Raw genomic sequence first — 20961 nt, 5'->3', positions numbered from 1 at the left:
TTTTTGGGGGGGTTTTTTGATTGAGAAGAAAGAAATCGAGAGACATAGAATGTGATAAGAGTCTTAAAGACAGAATCATCAGTGTCCTTTTCAGCACATCCCTTTAGTTTAACATACTTCTCCTTACTCTGGCTCTTTTTCAGCACCGCTTCTGATTGGTTATGGATACATTTAGACCAAACCCATTTTACTTCAGTATGAAAGTAAATGTGTGGTGTAAATGAATTTCAATCAGCTACACAGTGGAACACAGAGGAACATCTACTGTGTAGATTTATCCTGTTAAGAGGGAAGCTGTACTTTGATTATTGATAAATCCATTGCTATTGCGCTTTACCTTGCATATTGGCATCACAAATTTGACCATCAAAAATGTATTTGGTCTTTTGAGTGTAGATAAATACATTCAATATTTAAATAAAACTCTGAAAATTTATTTTCAGTCCAGTGCCATGTTTTCTTGTTTTTGGGAAATCATGGTTGTTTGCACTAACCCATCTGGGTCTGCAAGCTTTCTACCACATTTTCTATTCACAAGTGGGAAAGCCAGTGAAACAACCCTGCATTATAATTTGAGTCTGATATCTTACTTGTTAAATTGCATTGTGTAGTAGCAGCTGGCAATCCATTCTTCTGAGATTTGCTGTCAGCAGCCTTTGAAAACACTCAAGTCCAACTGCTGTCAGCGTGCCCTTGAAAATAAAGAGGAATTTACACCAACGACATGCCAGTGATCGGGTAGGTAAAAATCTGATAGTTATGAGATATTTGTGTAGTTATTGTTCTTTCATAATTTTAAACATAAAGTGCTCCATGTAAACTTGAATTCTTAATATGGTGCAATTAAGCAATGCCACACTTTTAGATTTCTTCAGATGAATCATTTTCAGATTAAGTCTGTCACCCAAATTAATTATTTTTTAAGCTTAAGCAGGTGTAAACAAGTCTGTCAACTTCAAGATCTTAAAGAAAAGACTGAATAACGTTGGGTGTTAGTTTGCCTTCCATTCATTTTTAATGGTGCAGAAATTGGCCATACTTTGGAGGCAATTAAAACTCAGTTATGCATACTGGTGATCTGTATTTATCCAGGCAGTGCTCATCAGATTGTTCTATTTCCCCCAATAATGTAGAGTCGTGATCTGAGAAACCGGACAATATTACATCACTGATTTTTGTTTTCGGTTTTGTTCTACAAATGAAATAAGCTTTCCATTCTAGTCTTCCAATAGTGTGCCTGTGTCAGCCCAGTCCATGTGTGATCAGTGACTGAGGCAGGACTGAGTAGTATCATGCAGCCTGTAGTCACTGTCAGTCAGACAGCGCTGCTCCGCCGTGCTGACGGGAACAGATCCCTCACTGTCACACCGACACAGTAATCACTGTAGATACAGATAAGGTCCAAGTGGACATGCGGAATCTATAACAGACAGGGCGTGAAAACATGCAAAGACATTTCCATAAACCTATCGGCAACAGCTAAATCGAGCTTCTTTCTGTGACACTGGCTATCTTAGGACTTCCCTAGAGGCTGAGTCCGAGGTCTGACGGCCTCCAGGCTGATATTCTTTTTTTTAAAAGACTAAGTATCATCCTAATAAGTGAGGTAAGACTATTCTTGTGTAGTTATTGTTTTTACATTAGACTTTACAAAACAGAGACAGAGTAGAAAGTACACGCGGGTATTGTCGTCTGACAAGTTAGCCTAGCTTTTAGCTTGCTAGCCAGTAGCATGCTACGAGGCGCTACAAAAGCAATGGAGACGGGGAATTAGTATTAGCAAGCGGCTAGTTGGCGTCAATAAGCTAGAGTAAGAGTTAACGGTGAGCGATAACGTAACAATATCTGCTTGTATTTTATCGAGACATACATTAAACGCGTGCGTGTGCTACTCACAGCTAGAGGGTATGTTTCAATGTGGTCGAGCAAATTTTGGGTCAGTTAAACGTTGTTTTATCTTCCCGGTGTTAGCATTAGCACAGACTTTAGGCTTAGTTAGCCGTAGCCATCATTTACCGTGTTTCTGTTATTAACATTGCTATGATAACAACCACCATAACGTTATTTTGTACCAACTAACAAACTAAATGTCTACACATCTACACAAATGAACTATGGAATATATGACTCATTGGTGTGGGTTAATGGTTGTAAAACAGAAATGAATGCATTGCCACTTTGAGAATGCTGTTAACTCAAGCTAGTTGTCACATGAACTCTGCTTTGGTTGTGTATAGTTTTGTGGAGTTTCTGTAGTGTACGCTAGATTGTAAGACAGTACATCTGCTCATGCTCAACAAGAGGTTTTGACTAGGAGAGTGTTTCTACTTTGTTTACTCCAGATGGCATCATATTCTGCCTTTTAAATTGTTTGTCCGATCTGCCTGTTCCCACAGGGTTTAGTAGCAGAGAGATGGCAGACAGTACAGGGCTGCAGTTCGTCAGCTCCTATGCCTTTGAAGCTATGCAGAAAGTTGACGTGGTGCGCCTGGCTGCTCTAAGTGACCCAGAGCTGAGGCTGCTTCTGCCCTGCCTGGTGAGGATGGCTCTATGTGCTCCAGCTGATCAGAGCCAGTCCTGGGCTCAGGACAAGAAGCTCATCCTCCGCCTGCTCTCTGGAGTAGAAGCTGTCAACTCCATTGTAGCACTGTTATCTGTTGACTTTCATGCCTTGGAGCAGGATGCACGAAAGGAGCAACAGCTGAGGTAAACAATAAATGTTAGGTTCTAGTCATGAGTAGAATGGACTGCCTCTGTTTTGAAGATCAAGTCACACATTTATTACTTTATTCAGGAAAAACTGTTTTGCAAAACCTATCTAGAGTTAATTTCAGTATATCTCATGTACTGTCTCTTCTGCCAGGCACAAGGCGGGTGGCTCTAATGGAGAGAGCATCCTGGTGTCACAGCTACAGCATGGTCTTACCCTGGAGTTTGAACACAGTGATCCCCTCAGGAGACTCCGGCTGGCCCTCAGTGAACTGTTGGCTATCATGAATAAGGTATGGTCAAAGGTCCCCAAATAATTCAGTGAATCACAGTACAATGATCATATTAATGAAGTTAAATGGAAACTGAAACCACTGCTGCATTTTGTAGAATGTGATGTGAGAGTGCTATCTGATTGATGATTGAATACAAAGAGACATTGTTGTCTAAATAAAGGGAAAGTAAAGCATGAATGACTTAGTGCAAATAACAGAAAGATGAAAAATATCTTACTCGTGGTCTCAGATGAAAGAAACCAGATTGCACCTCTTCTTGTTAATCAAAGCTTAAGTTGGCATCCGAATTTCTGGCAGCTGCTCTCACATTGACAAAGAAATGATGTGTTTCTGAGCACTACAATTGTCCTTCAGTACTTTCATCTTTACCTAATAGGATGACTTGATTTCCCTTGTTGTTTCTCAGGTGGTAGACTCAAATGGAGAATTCTTCTTGAAGTCCTCTGAACTCTTTGAAAGCCCTGTTTACTTGGAAGAGGTCGCAGATGTCCTCTGCATTTTACAAGCAGGTATCCAACTCCTTTCATCTTCTTAATAGTTTTCCCCCAGAGGCTCAAAAGGGACCGTGTTGAATACAGTAGCTTTTGTAAACAAGTGTGCTCATTTCTAGTAAAAGAACCAGATAATCGAGAGTTTAGTCAATAACATGAATGGCATTTGCATATTTGAAACTTTGTGCAATGATGTAGAATTCATCTGGAGGCCCAAACTGAAGCTGTGTGTACCATGCATTTTTGTAGACATTAGCTGCATATAAGTAAAATTATTCAATGTCTCTGTAAAACCAACCTGAAAATAAGTGACTCCAGTGTTGGTGTCATTTGCAGTTGATAAATATTTTTTGTGTGTGTGTTGTGTTTCTTTTCTTTTAGAGCTACCTTCCTTGCTGCCCATTGTGGATGTAGCAGAGGCTCTGCTTCACGTCCGCAACGGAGACTGGTTCCTGTGTCTGCTAGTTGCTAATGTTCCTGACAGCTTCAATGAAGGTAATTCATCTGCCCCCACAACGCTGCACATGCTGTCAGCTGATAATTTGAGACAGAGTGGCTGGTTAATTGGCAGCACTAGCTTCTTATATCGTTGATAAGTGTACCCACTGTGCCAGAAATAGGAATTTGCCCTCGCGTTATATTAGGCAGACAGTTATTGAGATGCCAGCATATGTTTTTTTTTCTTAGTTTAGCGGTTTCCCCTCTTAATTCTAGCCATGCCACTGGCCTGAGGGTGCATGTATTTATCTTTGATTGATGATGAACATTATTGTCTCACTTTGGCTCGCATAGAGTGCTCTGTGTGCCGCCAGAGACGCTTTATAAGAGGATGCCCGTCCTCTCCACTGACTCCTTATCACATAGAGGGTCAGAGCGAAGTCAATAGCTTATTAGTGTGTGTTCCATAGCAGTCAACATCAAGGAATCCTGTTGGCTTTGCTTCTGGAAAAGACCTAATTTCATTGAATTGAAAGTGAAGTGATGTAACGGTGAAGTGAGGGATACGGCTCTGGTCTGTCACATTGACACACGCTGGTAGCCAGACCTAATTCCACCAGCTCCTTTATGACAATGTGAAATAATCCAGAAGTGGCAGAGACGGAAACTAATATCATTTCAGTGCATGTCCCAGTCTCAGTCAACCATTAACATTTTGTCTTTTAATACTGTCAGCTGTGGAAAAGTACTGGGGAAATGAGATAAGGCTCTGGAAATGCCGTCCTCTGATGGCTGTTAAATCTTATTTACAGGAAAATAAATGAGCCATGATTCCAGGGTTTAGGGTCTTTATGGAGGAACATGACTTGGCCATAACATTAGAGAAACGATACACTGGACTGTCAGTGAGGTACAGACAACCAGGAGACCTTTAGGCAAGAATTACATGGTTAAACAAACATGACATACAATATAGATGTAGGAAAATCAAATTGAGTTGGCATGTTGCAAACAAATGCCAAATTCAAAGCGTTAAAATGTCAAAGTCCATGAAAAATCAACAGTCCAAAGTATTTTTACATTTTGTGTTACGTACTTAAATTAAATGTTCATGTCTGTCTTTACAGTTTGCAGAGGTTTGATCAAGAACGGAGAGCGTCAGGATGAAGAGAGCGTCGGTGGTCGACGGAGAACTGAAGCCCTGAGGCAGCTCTGTCAGATGAACCCCTCACAGGCCCTGAACATCAGAGCGATGGTGGTCAGTGATACTGTTAACATAGTCACATGACAAGAAATGTATGCCAAAATCACACTTAATCCATAATCTGAAGAGAGAGAGAGAGATCCACAACAGCTGCTGTATTCATCCACATATTCATTATAGATGTTTAAGATAAAACTTTACTTGCGCCTTTAAACTTTTACTATTCTGCATATTATTCACATCTTATCAGTTTCAGTCTGTCAGGATAAAAATAGTGTCTTTGATCATAAATGGTGTCAAAAACCTGACCTTTTTAATCTTAGAATTTAACTATATTTGAGAAAGTAAGCCATGTTAATTGATTTGCAAGAAAACATATTTGGAGCTGTCATCAAATGACACCTAAACATCACAATCATTTCTGATCATTTCCGCTTCAACGTAACTATATTATTTCTAGTTAGACACAAACACTGGCTTCATCAAGGTTAGAAATACAGCATATTTTTCTCTTTGCTGATTTATGTTGTGATACTGTCCCTGAAGGGAGAGATTTGTCTTGTAGCTTCCCCCCTTCTCAGAGGGAGGTTACAGCACAAGGTCAGCTATTGAGCAAGGCCCCAGGAGGTGACGGAAATCCATTGCCTTGCTGAGGGATGCATCAGCAGGACTCATAGTTTGCTGTACTTCGTTGTCTCAGACAGTAGGGTCGGGGGAATTGATGTCGTGTTGCGCCAAAAATTAGGGCATTTTGGTATCCAATCTGTCATAGTTGTTGGTAGCTGGACTTTGTTAATATATTGATCAGATGCTACAGATGCCACTTCAGAATAGACTAGAAATTTCCTGACACACATGGACAAGTGATGCAGGAATGCTAGATATACCGAAATTCATTAACAGTTAGGAGTGGGTTGGAAAAAGAATAATCACAAAAAATAGTACATACAGAAAAATGAGGAAATCCCTAATATAATAATATCCTGTGTGTTTGTTTATTCCTAGGTGGAGGAGTGCCACTTGCCTGGTCTGGGTGTTGCTCTGACTCTGGATTATAAACCAGATACAGCAGATGAGGCAGTCAGTCCTCTTGTCTCTTATGTCAGCGGTTTACTACTGGGTACCAACAGCAAAGTGCGTACCTGGTTCAGCATGTTCATTCGCAATGGACAACAGGTGAGGGGCAATAATTGATTCTGTCTTGCATGCACTGTTGTTTAATTACACACAAACAAATATTATGTTTCCATGGAGAAGACTGATGCATTAAGATCAACATCAGTATCCGAAAGTATGAGCATTCTTTTCATTATGTTTAGCAGAGGACACTGAGGCACAAATACTCTGTGTGAGGTGATGAGACAAGATGTTGCAGAGTATTCTTGTAGCAGGTTCAATCAGTGTCAGCAAGTTAAAGCAAATATACAGTCACTACATCTCAGTCTACTGGATGAAAGGAGCTAAGTTAAGTAAAACTAGGTCATGCTTACGTGAATAATGATTTCACTTATTGGTTATCACCTTACTTAAAGTTGAGCCTGGGTTTCTAATGTGCATGTAGTCATTATACTGAGTAACAACATTTTCTCATAAACGGTGTTCAAATATTGCATGTGACCTTTGCTTTACATCACCCCCTCTTTCTTTGCCCTCTTTCCTATCTGTCAGCTCTTGATTTCAGGTTAGCTCAAATTGAAGCTAATGTTCAAAATAACACAAACGTTATGAATGGAATTGTATATCTGTCCATCTGCTGGCATTTTGGCAGGTTATGAAGGGCAGATACTGTTTTACAATCAGCATTTCACTGCAAATGTCATCAAATGTTTGTTTCCTTTCTTTAAATGTTATTATCTCTTTTATAGACAAGCTCTGCCTCAGCTGTGTGGAAAAGGCTCTCTGCAGCCAGTGGCAAATTTACTGTACATATTTCAGTTTCCCTACTCTTTACGTTAGAACTTTCATTGAAGCTGGTGCTGTGATGATTGTTCAATTAATTAATTGACAGAAAATGAATCCACAATAATTAAGTGTCAAGTCATTTACCAAACAAAAAAATGCAACAACGATGGCTTGTTTGAACCTCAGTATGAACATTTGGATGGAAGCTCTGCTGTTGACTCATGCTTATATCTTGTTTCTTTTTTCTTTGCGTTGCCAGAGAAAGAGAGAAAGCAGCTCGGTACTGTGGCAGATGCGCAGACAGCTGCTGCTGGAGCTGGTCGCCATACTGCCGCGCTCACGCAGCACCCACGTGCCCAACAACGGTGGCATGGAAGAGGGCGGCTCTGGGTACTCCGGCCTCAGAGAGGAGCATGTGGTGAAGGCCAGCGCTCTTCTCCGACTCTACTGTGCACTGATGGGCATCGCAGGTCTCAGGTAGGTAAAAGAGGATGAAGTAACAAGTCTGTTGTTTTTTTTATATGCATGTATTAAAATGTTTAGAGTTTGATTTTGAGATTTTAAAGTAAGTTTTTTGCCAATTTCTGCATTCTTTTATGAAATCAGAATGTTTACTTTAGTCCAGTACAATAATTAAAATAGCTCCACAGGCAGTGAATTTGGGAATAATTTATGTTTTAAAAACAACACTCTTTTTGTGATCACCCTCCAGACCTACTGATGAAGAGGCCGAGCAGCTGCTGCAGCTGATGACAAGTCGGCCTCCCGCCACTCCTGCTGGCGTTCGCTTTGTCTCCCTGTCTTTCTGCAAGCTGCTGGCCTTCCCTACTCTGGTCAGGTACATAAAGCTAGTCTTATTCACTCCTACTTTTAGAAGTCTTGTTTTATTCACCAAACACTTAATAGGTTGGTTTCACAAACTCCACTCAACTAACATGCTTTGTCTTGACTGAAAAAAAGAGTTGTTCACAGTCTTTTGTTTTATGGAGTGTGAACATTATCCTCTGTGTCTGTCCAGCACTCCAGAGCAGGAGCAGCTGATGGTCATGTGGCTCAGCTGGATGATCAAAGAGGAGGAATACTTCGAGAGGTAAGAAGCTTTACATATTTACACTAATGATGAGGGGCATTATTTGAACAAGATAATATGATTCAAATTCTCTTCTCCAAGTGAACAGTTAAATTTGACCAAAATCTGTCACAACATGAGATCTTTTGGACTTACTTTAGTAATATAATCAAATATTAATATTGAAATAGATTACAGGTTATAGAGGTTACCCATGGTACACATGAATTCATTTGTGTGTACAAAGAGCATGACCTCTCCTACAGTTACTGGAAGATATGTCTGGGTTTAGCATGCAGTTTGATAGCAAAAGGTTTTTGCACTGCTCTTAATTACACTGCCAGTCTAAACGTTTCCATGATATATCACTGTTTAATATTGTAAACCCTTGAAACAGACAGTGTAAACATGTATGCCAGTATGTTGGATGTGGTTGCTTTTACATAATAAGTAACACTAGCCAGTATTAGAAAGCATTGTTCATGTTTTATAAATATATTAAGTGCACAATGTGTAATTCTGACAGCCATGCTCATTTTGACAAGGTTCATCCTTTGTCATTTACAAGCACAGATTTATAAACTTTTGCTCTTATTATGTCAACTTGTTCCCTCTCATTTAAGGCTTCGTGGTTTTATCCTCAGTGATTGTTTGATAGTGTATTCTATCTCAATACTATAACTCTCCTCTTTATTGTTGCACTTGTGTGGTCTTGGTTTTCCTCTCTAGAAGAGCTTGTGAGTCTCAGAGTATATTGAGACTTTGTGACAAATCAAAGAGACAGGCAGAAACAATAATGTGGAATGCATTTGGGATTCATTAACTAAGTCAGGAAGCTGTGTAGCCTCATGATTTATAGCTGCAATCATTGGACATCAGACTGAAATGACCAGTTAAATGTGGTAAATTCCACATCTGAATTCACACTTTAATTTGTGTGAGCTTTGTTTATGTCCAGTCATTGGAGGCATTTCATCTTCTCTCTGTAAATGTTTGTTCTTCATGGGAAATAGGCAGTGATAAAGTCCGCAAACTCAGATGGAGCTTTGGTTTGTTTGTATGTTAAAATAGCTTTCATATGGCCAGTGTTAACAACTGAGTGTGTGTGTGTGTGTGTGTGTGTGTGTGTGTGTGTGTGTGTGTGTGTGTGTGTGTGTGTGTGTGTGTGTGTGTGTGTGTGTGTGTGTGTGTGTGTGTGTGTGTGTGTGTGTGTGTGTGTGTGTGTGTGTGTGTGTGTGTGTGTGTGTGTGTGTGTGTGTGTGTGTGTGTGTGTGTGTGTGTGTGTGTGTGTCTATAGTCCATAAAGCATAAATCATCACAGAGTCTTAAGTGACTTAAGGGTGGACTAAAGGGATGCAGTCTGATAGATGTATGTGTGTGTGGGTTGATGCAACCAGCATAATCAGTTGATTAAAATTCTGTCCTGTAAGATGCAGGATTAACAACAAGTCTAAGTGTCTTTTCTCACTTGCCTCGCATGCATATGTGTGTCCTCCTCCTTCCAGCGCTGCAGGCGTATCTGCTTCTTTTGGAGAGATGCTATTACTGGTTGCCATGTACTTCCATAGCAACCAGCTCAGCTCCATTATTGAGTTGGTGTGCTCTACTTTGGGGATGAAGGTAAGGTTTGTAGGTGGGTGGGAGGGAGGGAGGGAGTGATCAATACATCAGTCTGTCTGACCAGCCACTGGCCCCAGTCCTCCACTGCAGCAGTGGCGCATATAAAGACTATATCACTGATGAAACACTTGCAGCATACACATATCTACTAAGACACTCTATACCCTGTGGCCAATTTGCTGTTTTATTACTTATTAAGTGCACTATTGTTTCCTGCCTGTGTGCTAAGTAGTTTTCCTGTCTCAGTGTATTTTCCACTAAGATGTGTAATGTAATTGGATTTAGAGCCTGTTTGTTTCCACCCCTAGGGCAATCCTATCAATTCAATGTTGTGCCTGCCATGTAGAATTTTTCTTATGAAATATGAAAGGAGGGAATTACAAAATGCCAGCACTGTTGCCTGCAGGTTATTTTCACTCACAGTAAACCTACCACTGTTGTTCTTTATTCTTTTCTTTTGCTCATGTTTAACTTCCTACAGATTGCCATCAAACCCAGTTCTTTGAGCAAGATGAAGACTATCTTCACACAGGAGATCTTCACAGAACAGGTACGTGCATTATAAGTCCACTCTTGTTTTTTTACCTTCAGTGATGAAACAGCCTCCTGTTAATACAGTGTTCCATGATTTTTAAAACACTCATTTTCCCCCCTCATCAATAGCTTCTGTAAAATCAGGAATGTAGCAGCATGTATTTTGACAATTTTGAACAAAATAAAATAAAATGTCCCTCTGAAACTACAATATTTTAATGTAGTAATTTGGGGAAAATTGTCACGTTCAGGAAACACTATTATTACATTTACTGTGATTATAATTACATGCTACATCACCCCATCAAATGAAGATGTCTAACACCCTTTATAAATTAATAGTAGCTTGATTTAATAATCTGATGCTTGCTTAGATGGAAGTGTGTATGTGTATAATTATTACATTTTATAAATGACAGAAATTCATTATACATTTATAACATTTCTTGAGTTAATTTCAGAGTGACATGAAAAACTGTCATGATACACAGCAGTTCATCCCGTCTACATATCATGTTAATTTAGGAATAGTATTTGATGTCTACATTACATCTGTGTGGGTGATTCAATGACAGTATATGTAATCTTATATCTGTATGTTATGATATATTATATAGAAATTCAGTTGTTCAAACTGTAAATAGATAATATAACATGGAGTGAATGTCTAGTCAGTGAATTAAATATCTCGAAAATCAAGGAACTTCATCATATTGACAAAAATCCTGTAAAATATCCACAACATCGTCATGCTCAGTGAATTGCCTCCAATAGCCAAATACAGTCTCACAGTATACAGCATATCATCATGTGGCCCAATCTTACATCTTTATGTATACTTTATGTGTAATGCTGTAACTCATAGTTTTCTCACTATAATATTGAGTGATGTGAAGCTGTACTGTTATGTAGGCGTTTTTTGTCAATATGTTGCTTTATTGATAACTTGTGTATTATATCTGCTGTGTGTAGGTGGTTACAGCCCACGCAGTGAGGGTTGCAGTGACCAACAACTTAAGTGCCAACATCACAGGATTCCTTCCCATTCACTGCATATACCAGCTGCTCCGGAGCCGAGCCTTCACCAAGCACAAAGTGTCCATCAAGGTAGGAGCTGTGTACTAGGTGACTCATGATAATGACTGGATAGCAAACTGTTTAAAACATTAATTTTGCCCTCCGGTGCTGTCCTTGGGTGCGTCCTCTAGGATTGGATCTATCGCCAGCTCTGTGAGACAACCACCCCCATCCACACCCAGCTGATTCCCCTAATTGACGCCTATATCAACTCAATCCTCACACCGGCATCCAAGGCCAACCCAGAGGCCACCAACCAGCCTATCACAGAGCAGGAGATCCTCAATGTGTTCCAGGCCTCTGCTGGGGTGAGTCAGCCGTAGGGCTTCACACCAACTACACTTTTAACAATTAATGGCACTGTACATTGCATATGTGGTTACATTTTCCACATTTTATAGATCTAACTCTGTGTGGATATTTGAAGGCAAAGTTCTCCTCTTCAGTTGTGAGAATAAGGAATCCACTAAGTCTCATAAAGGAAACTTTACACAGCGTTGCCTTCTCTTTCTGTTTCTCTGCCAACCTGAATTTACTGTATTTATTATTGTTAAAGCAATAATTAATTTTGGATTCCAGTAACTCTATTGGACTGCTGCACACTGTACTTTATAGTCTTCATCCCCATCCCTGCAGTTGCTTCTGGTCTGTAAATAAGTACGCCTTTGTTGATATCAGGATTCAGTTATGGATCATATATAACCAAATTACAAAAAGTATGAAGAGTAATAAGTTTCAGCACTTTTAACAATCAAATTAAATTATCTAGAAGGTTATATCTTTTTAAAGATAAAGGAAAAGTCATAATGTAATAAGATTCAAATTTGGAGTAAATTGTATGTTTGTAATGGTGATTAATTCAAGTTTTCCACATTATATTGCAGATTAACCTTTTCAAAGTAATTATACCAACATTCATTGATAATGCTGACCATGCTGTGCTGCCTGTCCCTGATCTGTAGCTGTTGTTTTTTTTGCTTCTTTATTTTTTAGCAAGGGGAAGTTAGTCGAGGAGGACGACAGCGCTACTCCATCACCACCCAGCTCCTTATCCTCTACTACATCCTGTCTTATGAGGAGAACCTTTTGGCCAGCACCAAACAACTGGGTACACACAATAAGACAATAACTGTGTCTCATCTAACACCGCACTGTGCCTGGTTCTCTTCTGTGCTGTTGGCTCACTTCCTCTCTGTTTCTTATTTTCCCCTTTTCTGCCTGTCTAAAGAGCATCCATTGTCATCTCCTCCACTAAAGGAGGCGTTGTATTTGAGATAGAGGGAATTTGTCAGACAGCGAAAGAGAAAGGCAGCTTTTGTCTAGTGCTAAGTTGTAGGAGATGCTCTCACTCTGGATTGTGCAGTCATTCATCCCTTTCTCTCTGGGCATCCAAAGTTGGCTGCTTCATAGAGAATAAATGGAGGGCTGACAAAGAGCCAAGTACAATGGCTGCAGCAGCTAAGCTAACTAGGACAGCTGTAGGTTAGATTGAGCATTAGCAGTTAGCCTAGTCAGTGTTTATTCCCTCCCATGACGAGCTCTCCTCTTGCCCTTCATTAGGCCAGATTTATGTGAGAGTTTATGCCCATGTCTTTAATTGCTGTGTTTACCCAAGTGCTCCCACAGCCTTCAAGGAAGGAGTAATGAAGCCCATCAGCAGTGGTAATGAACCCACGTCAATGAAAAATCACCTCCGCGCCTCTAACACAGCAGCACAGCGGCTCTGGCGTCCTTACACAGCCAAATAAAACACTTATGCTCTGTCTTGTCCTTTTCTTGCCTTATGTTTTTAGTCTCAATATTGTCTGTCCAATAGTTTCTTTACTTCACTCACCCTATTTTCTCTTTTTTAATAGCTTTGATGCAGAAGAAGCCAAAGTCCTACTCAGCAGCCCTGATGGACCAAATCCCCATTAAGTACCTGGTAACCCAAGCCCAGGGACTGCAGCAGGAGCTCGGGGGTGAGACAGAGTTAACATTTGGTTTCAACTCTATATTCATGTTTTTTTGTGAATATGTATTTTATGCAAGTCACGCGCCAAGATCATAGCTGTGACTTCACATTACATATCAATCTACTACATATCCTTTTTCTGCGGTGTGTAAAAGAACCCAGGTGTTCTGGATGTAATAAACTGACAAATAACCTTCCTCTTCTCTTTCCCTGTTTCCAGGTCTACACTCTGCCCTGTTGAGGCTGCTGGCTACCAACTACCCCCACCTTTGTCTAGTGGAGGACTGGGTGTGTGAGGAGGAGGTGACCGGTACCCTGCCCCTGCTGAGGAGGATGATGCTGCCCAGCAACACCTGCAGATACACTCAGAGCCAGCTCCACCAGGGTGAGTGTGTGAGTGTGTGTGTGTGTGTGTGTGGTGCCACACATGACAATAATAGAAACTGTAATGGACACTACTTGAGTTAATAAGATACAATTAAAGGGTGCTCTGAAGTAGTTTAGATTGAATATAGGAAGACAATATGGCATTTAAAGGTGAAAGCCTTTATCCAACTGAAATCTTATCTCAATGGTTAATCCTTCAGGGTTTAGAGGATTATGCTGTAATTGGCTCTTCTTTGTTAAAGATCCTCGACCAACTGCGAGTGTAACACATAATCAGTTTCACACATCGTCGTGCAGGTTAATGTAGAGTATGCATTTACATTTAATTGATCATTTTATGTACAGTTTTTATGCAACTCCGCAATTGTGTTGTACATCTAAGAGTGTGTTATTAGGATCATTGCAACCATCTTCAGAATAATGGTGACATCAGAGCTCATTAGTCAGAAACCGACATGTATGGTAAGTAATAAAAATATAGTGCCTCTGCCTACCTGCATTTGGTGATGGTAGGAAGTGAGCAGTGGCCAGATTGTGAATTTACTTGAAAATTGAAGGGAACACAACAAATCTCCACAACAGACTTTAACGGTTAAGTCAACCAATTATCTTCCCCCCTTCAGCCTTCCAGAAGTTACCATCCAGCAGTCCCAGGCTGATGCGAATCCTGGAGCATTTAACGCTGCTTTCACCCGGAGATCTGATCCCTTACGCAGAGGCCCTCACAGCCAGCACGGCTCTGCTGCTGGAGCCTGCCGTGCCTCGCCGAATACTACAGACCCTCAACAAGCTCTGGATGGGTCTCAACACTGTGATGCCCCGCAGGTACATGATCTGGACTCAATTAGATGGCATGGATATAGAGTAGAACATACTACTGTGAGAATACCTCTGAATTTCACTGTGGAATAATACCTGATGTGAATTGAAATATTCAGTTTGTTTACATTGTGCAATTTTAAATGTTATAGTTTTTTTTGTACAGTTTAATTGAAATTCATATGGATAAGGTATATTTTCTGCCTTAAAAGGTTATTTCTATTCATTAAATGAATGGCATCACTTGGGTATTGGAACTCAGAATCAATACAGTCCAAATAAGTACCACATAATTATGTACTTACATTGTGAATATGAATCCAGATTCAGGCAGAGAAGTGATAGTTGGATAGAGGTTAGTTGGCTGTTGGCTAACCTCATAATTGTATGTCTTCTCAGTAAAAGTAGTGCAGTAGTACTTGACTTGGCTGTGTAAAGTTACTCTTAGACTCCACAAATAGATTAAACAAAGACCTGTGGAACAAGAGTTGTTGCCCTTCACCCTGGGCTTCTTGCTCAGTGACTATTGTGTGAATAGATCAGAGGTATTGAGCCGGGCCACTCTGTCAGCCCTGTGTGAGCTCTCTGGACAGAAGAGGGTCACCCTCACTCTGCCCCTGGGCCAACAGGAGCACAATTACCAAAGCTCTGAGCAGACATCCTATCGATCCAAAAAAGGGGTCTGTAACAAGAAGAGCTCAGGGCAGGAAAACTGAGGGAGACCCTCCACGAGGGAGATGTAAGGGATTATTGCCCCTCCTATGACTCTTCTCCCTCTCGTAATATTGAACGCTGCAGAGGGCTGGTTGATAGGCTCTTGTCAATCTAGGTGGAGGGCAGCAGTGTCAGATTTCACACAGATCCTCTGATGCCAGTTTGCAACCTGCAGGGAGACTTGAAACTCCAGGAGTAGCTGCTGTTTGTAGTTTATCAGTGGTCTGATAAGAGAGGTTGAGGGTGAAATGCTACCACAGGGTAATTTGTGGGTGACTGGAATATTTGAAGTCAAAACCTCACTGTGTTTCATGTGTTAGTAGCATTTTCCCTTCAAATAAATCAATTTAGGAAAAAAGGTTAAAAGTTGAAGTTCATCATTAGTAGTTTTTTTGGATTAGCATGATATTAATTATTAACCAGAGATGTTATCTGTTATCTTCTCATAAACAGTATCTTTTCATGTGCTATCAGTCTTTTCAAATGTTACTCAACAATGTCTCAACAAGAAGAAATGATTCATTTTGAAATGAAATTGTTTGGGCAATGAAACTCCAAAAGTGTGATATGACTGAAAGTTGAAAGTCATGTGTTTGTGTTGCAGGTTGTGGGTGATGACAGTAAATGCTCTCCAGCCGTCAGCTAAGCTGCTCAGACAGCAGAAATACACTCAGAACGACCTGATGGTGGATCCTCTCATTGTGCTGCGCTGTGATCAGAGGGTGTACAGGTGACTATTAACACGACTCTGTCAAGTTTTTTTCATGTTCAGGAGTATAAAAGGTTTTCTATTACCAAATAATTGTGGCTGTGTATGAGTATATTATCTTAGACAAATATTAAAAGTTGTTTTGAATTTAAACATATATTCCCTAAGAGTTTCTGTAATGTTTTTAAGGTAATAACAACAAATATTGTTATTGAATCTGTGAAGCATTTACTCTTTTTAAATTTGGTTTGTTATGACAGGTAAAAATAATTCCTGTCAAAAATCTGGTATCAATATGAATAAAGCTTAATGGAGCGCTGATTCCACTGTGTTGCTATCTATTAAATTGTTGTTGTTTTCCTTATCTAGCACGAAAGCTGGATTTTACTTGTTGTTGATTTATGTACATACCTGCAATTCATACCAAAAGAATTAATCTACAAGTTTGACCTATGTTTTTGTTTGTTTGTTTGTTTGTTTGTATCCTCCAGGTGTCCTCCTCTGATGGACATTGTCCTTCACATGCTGAATGGGTACCTGCTGGCCTCAAAAGCCTACCTACACTGCCACTTGAAGGAGACGGGTGACTTTGATCGGCAGAGCCAGACAGTCTCAAACCTGGGTGTGCCCGGACAGCCTGATACACCCGAGGTCACCAGAGAGGAGCTGAAGAACGCCCTCCTAGCTGCACAGGTACTTTAATCACTGACACATACTCTCATAGGGAATACCCTTTTTTTTTCTCCACATCATCGGAGTTTGGTGAAGCATGAATGGAGAAATAACATGACCTGAAATGACACTGGAAATATGTTAGCGATGACCTTTCCCACCTTACGAACCACATGTTTCTGTTTAACCTCAGGATAGCGCAGCTGTCCAGATTCTCCTGGAGGTGTGTCTGCCAACCGCTGAAGAGCAGCAGCTGGGGGCCAACACGGAGAGCTTGCTGAGTAGCATCAGGGGCCCCATGCCAGGGAAATCGAAACAGGGAAGCCTGGGGCCAAGAGCCAGGGGGAGCGGGAGCAATGCTGAGACAGAAGGAGGCTTGCTCAGCGACTTGAGGGAGGTGCAATGTCTCATCTGTTGTCTGCTGCATCAGATGTTCATCGCCGACCCCAACATCGCCAAGTTGGTCCACTTTCAGGTAAAAAAAACACAAGTGTGGAAAACATGCAGTGGGCTGGACATTCAAAACTTGTTTTATAGTGATTGTAGGAAGGCTGACATGTTTACAGAGTCAGAAACACAGCACAGAGAGTGTTGTAACAGGACTGAGTCCAGGAGCCTGTGGTTTTAATCACCACTCTCGGGTGCTACTCTATGACATTCCTGCATAACTATATTTCTTCCTTCCTTCCAAATATTTCCATTAGAAAGTAATGTTATCAATGCTAATACCGTTTGTATGAGTAGTTAAGTGGATAGTGCCATATTGCTGAAAATTCTTTTGAGTTTCTCAAGAAGCGCCAAGTCATGTTGACCCCATTAGTCATCACGTTCTGCTATGACATTAGTGGTAAGTGACTGCAGCACTCCCATAAGTAGCAGACAGCCATATGGTGGACTTCATCAACTCAATCCTTTCTCTGTCACACTAATCCACTCTTGACCACGCTGCCAAGCAAGAGCTGCTGCAGGCATCTGTTTATACACACACGGTCAATATAAAAGCACTTGTGTGTTCATTCTTGTTTTTTTGTCATAAGTTTTATATTTCCTGTTGTCTCCCCCACCCTCCCTCTCTCTCCCTTTCAGGGTTACCCTCAAGCTCTGCTGCCTCTAACTGTGGCAGGCATCCCCTCCATCCATATCTGTCTGGACTTCATCCCAGAACTGCTGGCCCAGCCCCAGCTGGAAAAGCAGGTGAGGCCTCCCTACCTCCCCTCTCTTCTCTTTTTCCTGGCTTGAAATCCTTGAGTTGCCCTGGGCTTGTGCCAGAGTCTCTCTCACAATGTTGTGTTTCTTTTAAAGCAAGCTCTATTGGGTGCACTCTGCTGAGTGTTTGCATATTTGCTAAATAAACAAGTGGGAACATGTTATGTAGCTGTTATGAATGTGTGTGTCCCCATAGATCTTTGCAATCCAGTTGCTGTCGTACCTGTGTACCCAGTACGCTCTACCCAAGTCGCTCAGTGTGGCCAGGTTGGCCATCAGTGTTATGGGCACACTTCTAACAGGTCAGTGAACAGCCTTGCTTGTCTTTACACCTCATACTTTCATGCTTTTGGTCAAACCTCCTTTATTCACCAATACTTCATTTGTACCTGTACATCTCTGTCATTGAATGTGACATTTGCCCCCTGCAGACTCACTGTATTCTATAAACCACAAGACATCCTGTAAATAACAGCTGTTGTCAAGCAGCATGTCTTAATATTTTTCTCCCTGTATTTGGCTGCCACCATCTGGTCTTTGGTTGCTAGTGCAGCATTCCTTTTCTATTACATAACTGTACAGCATGTACCAGCCTATTAGTTACTGTGTAAGTGTGTACACTGGTTTTGAGTGTAATTTGAGTGTACTGTGCTCTGTACGTGTGTCTGTGTGTGTGTTTTGCTCTTAAGTGCTGACTCGTGCCAAGCGTTTCTCCTTCTTCATGCCCACCCTGCCATGCTTGGTGGCCTTCTGTCAGGCTTTCCCTCCACTCTATGATGATGTAGCAGCCCTGCTAGTACAAGTGGGTCAGGTTTGTGCCTCTGACGTGGCCACCAAAGCAAGAGACATTGACCCTCTCATTGCCCGTAAGTATAGTTGATCCCTTGGTTGGCATTATAATACCATTACAGTATAAGTTATTTTATACATTAGGTTACACTTTTCATCAGTACACGATTTGTTACAGTTTGTTTTCATTGTTTGGATAACCACGAGCAGACTGGATGTTAATGGTTTGAAAAGTTAGGTGAGAATATATCATGAGGTTATCAAGTAGGAACCTCCTGTCACAGGTACTTCAGAAAAACAGGGTGTCCCAGATCTGCCTCTTTTTCCACCTGCTGTCAACACTGAGCAGTAGTCTGTTTGCACTTACATGGAAAGTGCTGTCCAGATGGTATTATTCATGTTACACACCAATTATTAAGCCCACATAAAATGACTCAACTGTAGGAATAGACACAAAAATGTTAAATCTTTTTGGCTTGCTATCAAACAAAATGCCACTATGTTATATTGGTTGACGTTTTCCAAAATTAACTGCACCCTGTACCCTGACACATGAGGTCAAACTACTGGTTCTCTAGTTAAATCGCATGCAGGATTTCATGATAAAATAAAAATGGCCCTACATAATGCAGCACCACACTTTCCCTAAAGTAGGCCTGCATTAAATTTAATAAGGTTAATCCAACTTGCTTCAATATTTTTGACAGCTGAGTGGTTCTGAATTTTAAAAAAAATAAATGCATCCATTAAAGATTTCCTGTAATGGTCTTTAATGATCTTTGACTGGATACCTACTCTGCAAATACTGTCAGTAGTTTTCATCCAGCTGGAAGCACCAGTGATTGTAAGCAGTCCTCTTTAATGTTGGACATGTTTTAGACTTTTTGGCCTGCTCCATCCAAGTGTCCCAGGTAATATCATCTGGCTGTCTCGTGTTGAGTGTGTACATTTTAAAAAGTGTTAATTATAGGCTGTATACAGACACAATAAAGTAAAGGTTACATTGTGGTTTTGCCAATCATTTACTAATTTCTCATCACAATTAAAGCATCATTCATACATGACAATGAAGAATCTATCTACTTTTAACTGGTACCAGAAACTGCCAACAGATCTGTAGTGTGGATCAATCGCCATCATATCAAATAAAAATCCATAATCAGTTTGCCGTTTTTGCATCCTCAGGCCTGCAGTATCTGAAGGAGAAACCACAGGAGGCCCTGGTTCCAGGAGAAGCCTCCTCCAAGCTGACTTTACCCCAGAGGACAGCAGAGGAACTGGGCGGTGCTGACCCTGATGTCCAGATCTGCTACTGCATAGAAGCCACCTTTATGGACATCATCAGCTCCACCCTTCATGGACTATAGACCACACACACACACATACACACATATACACATACACGTTGTAGAAGGGGGGAGTGACTGGGTTTAAATCAACAACTCTAAACACTGCCCTAGAAAGACATTCACACTCCTGAGAGGGCCACTGTCAGCACATCTGTTACAAATATTAAGGGCTTTCAGACCATGTTAGGTTGTGGCTTTCTCTCATTCTGTGCACATGATGGGATATGGACTGTATATCCACTGTACTCTGTTCAGTCTGGACTAAGTCATGTACTGAAACTCCCTCCTTCTCTATCATCAGGCTCCACTTTGACATCTTGTAAATAATAAATCACGATTTGCAATTAATTTAGAAAGTTTATTTTAAATGTGCTCTGTCACAATATGTAGAAAGTGAAATACAGAAAATGTTAAATGGGTCCATTTTCTTGACCTCTGTAGGCATATTTTTCTAAGCTCTAAGTGTTGTGATCTTTTTTTCTCAGCGACTGAAAAAAGGAAAATGTTGCCTTGAAATATGTAGAAATTTTGTACTGTATTTGTTTGTAATAAAACAAAGAAAGAAATGTCTTGACTTAATGGACCGGTGTGTAGTATTTAGTGGCTTCTAGCGGTGATGCTTCAAGCGTGTGGGAGAAGCTATGGCAGCTGCGAAACCGCTGAACGACGCAAAAGGCCCGCTCTAGAGCCAGTGTTTGGTTCGTCCGTTCTGGCCTGCTGACATTATCCAAATGTGTGTAATTGAGAAAGGAGTCGTTTTTGGCTAACAGTTGGAGCTGTTGTTTACTTGATGTTATGTCCACCACAAGTCAAAGCTAAATCCCATTTCACAGCTTCACTTTCAGACTAATTAGAAGCTTGTTAATGTGATTAGTAACACCTGTGCTCTTCCCTCTGTGACAGGTCAAAATGTCTGCTGTGAAAATTGGCTTTCTCTGATGCTCCTCGCCTTTGAGTGGTAGAATTACTTTCACACACACACACACAACTTCATCCCTATGAATGCACCTATATTTACTACA

At 40.8% G+C, this 20961-nt stretch overlaps 1 protein-coding gene across 1 annotated transcript; it reads left to right on the top strand.

Annotated features, from left to right (window-relative positions):
* Positions 1 to 1326: 1326 nt before the first annotated feature.
* Positions 1327 to 20513, top strand: ints2 (integrator complex subunit 2). The gene is made up of 25 exons (XM_062432822.1): positions 1327 to 1606; positions 2397 to 2706; positions 2864 to 3002; positions 3412 to 3514; positions 3878 to 3991; positions 5062 to 5192; positions 6144 to 6314; positions 7300 to 7517; positions 7753 to 7878; positions 8059 to 8130; positions 9615 to 9729; positions 10211 to 10279; positions 11236 to 11370; positions 11472 to 11648; positions 12334 to 12448; positions 13197 to 13301; positions 13515 to 13679; positions 14305 to 14506; positions 15819 to 15944; positions 16415 to 16616; positions 16789 to 17070; positions 17682 to 17789; positions 17998 to 18103; positions 18491 to 18667; positions 19776 to 20513. The coding sequence occupies exons 2-25, from the start codon at positions 2414 to 2416 to the stop codon at positions 19955 to 19957; spliced, it is 3633 nt and encodes a 1210-aa protein (XP_062288806.1). The 5' UTR covers positions 1327 to 1606; positions 2397 to 2413; the 3' UTR covers positions 19958 to 20513.
* The last annotated feature ends 448 nt before the right edge of the window (positions 20514 to 20961 follow it).

This window comes from Scomber scombrus, chromosome 14 (assembly GCF_963691925.1).
Source record: "Scomber scombrus chromosome 14, fScoSco1.1, whole genome shotgun sequence".
In the NCBI taxonomy this organism is placed as follows: domain Eukaryota; kingdom Metazoa; phylum Chordata; class Actinopteri; order Scombriformes; family Scombridae; genus Scomber; species Scomber scombrus.
This window is presented reverse-complemented; position numbering and strand designations above follow the sequence as displayed.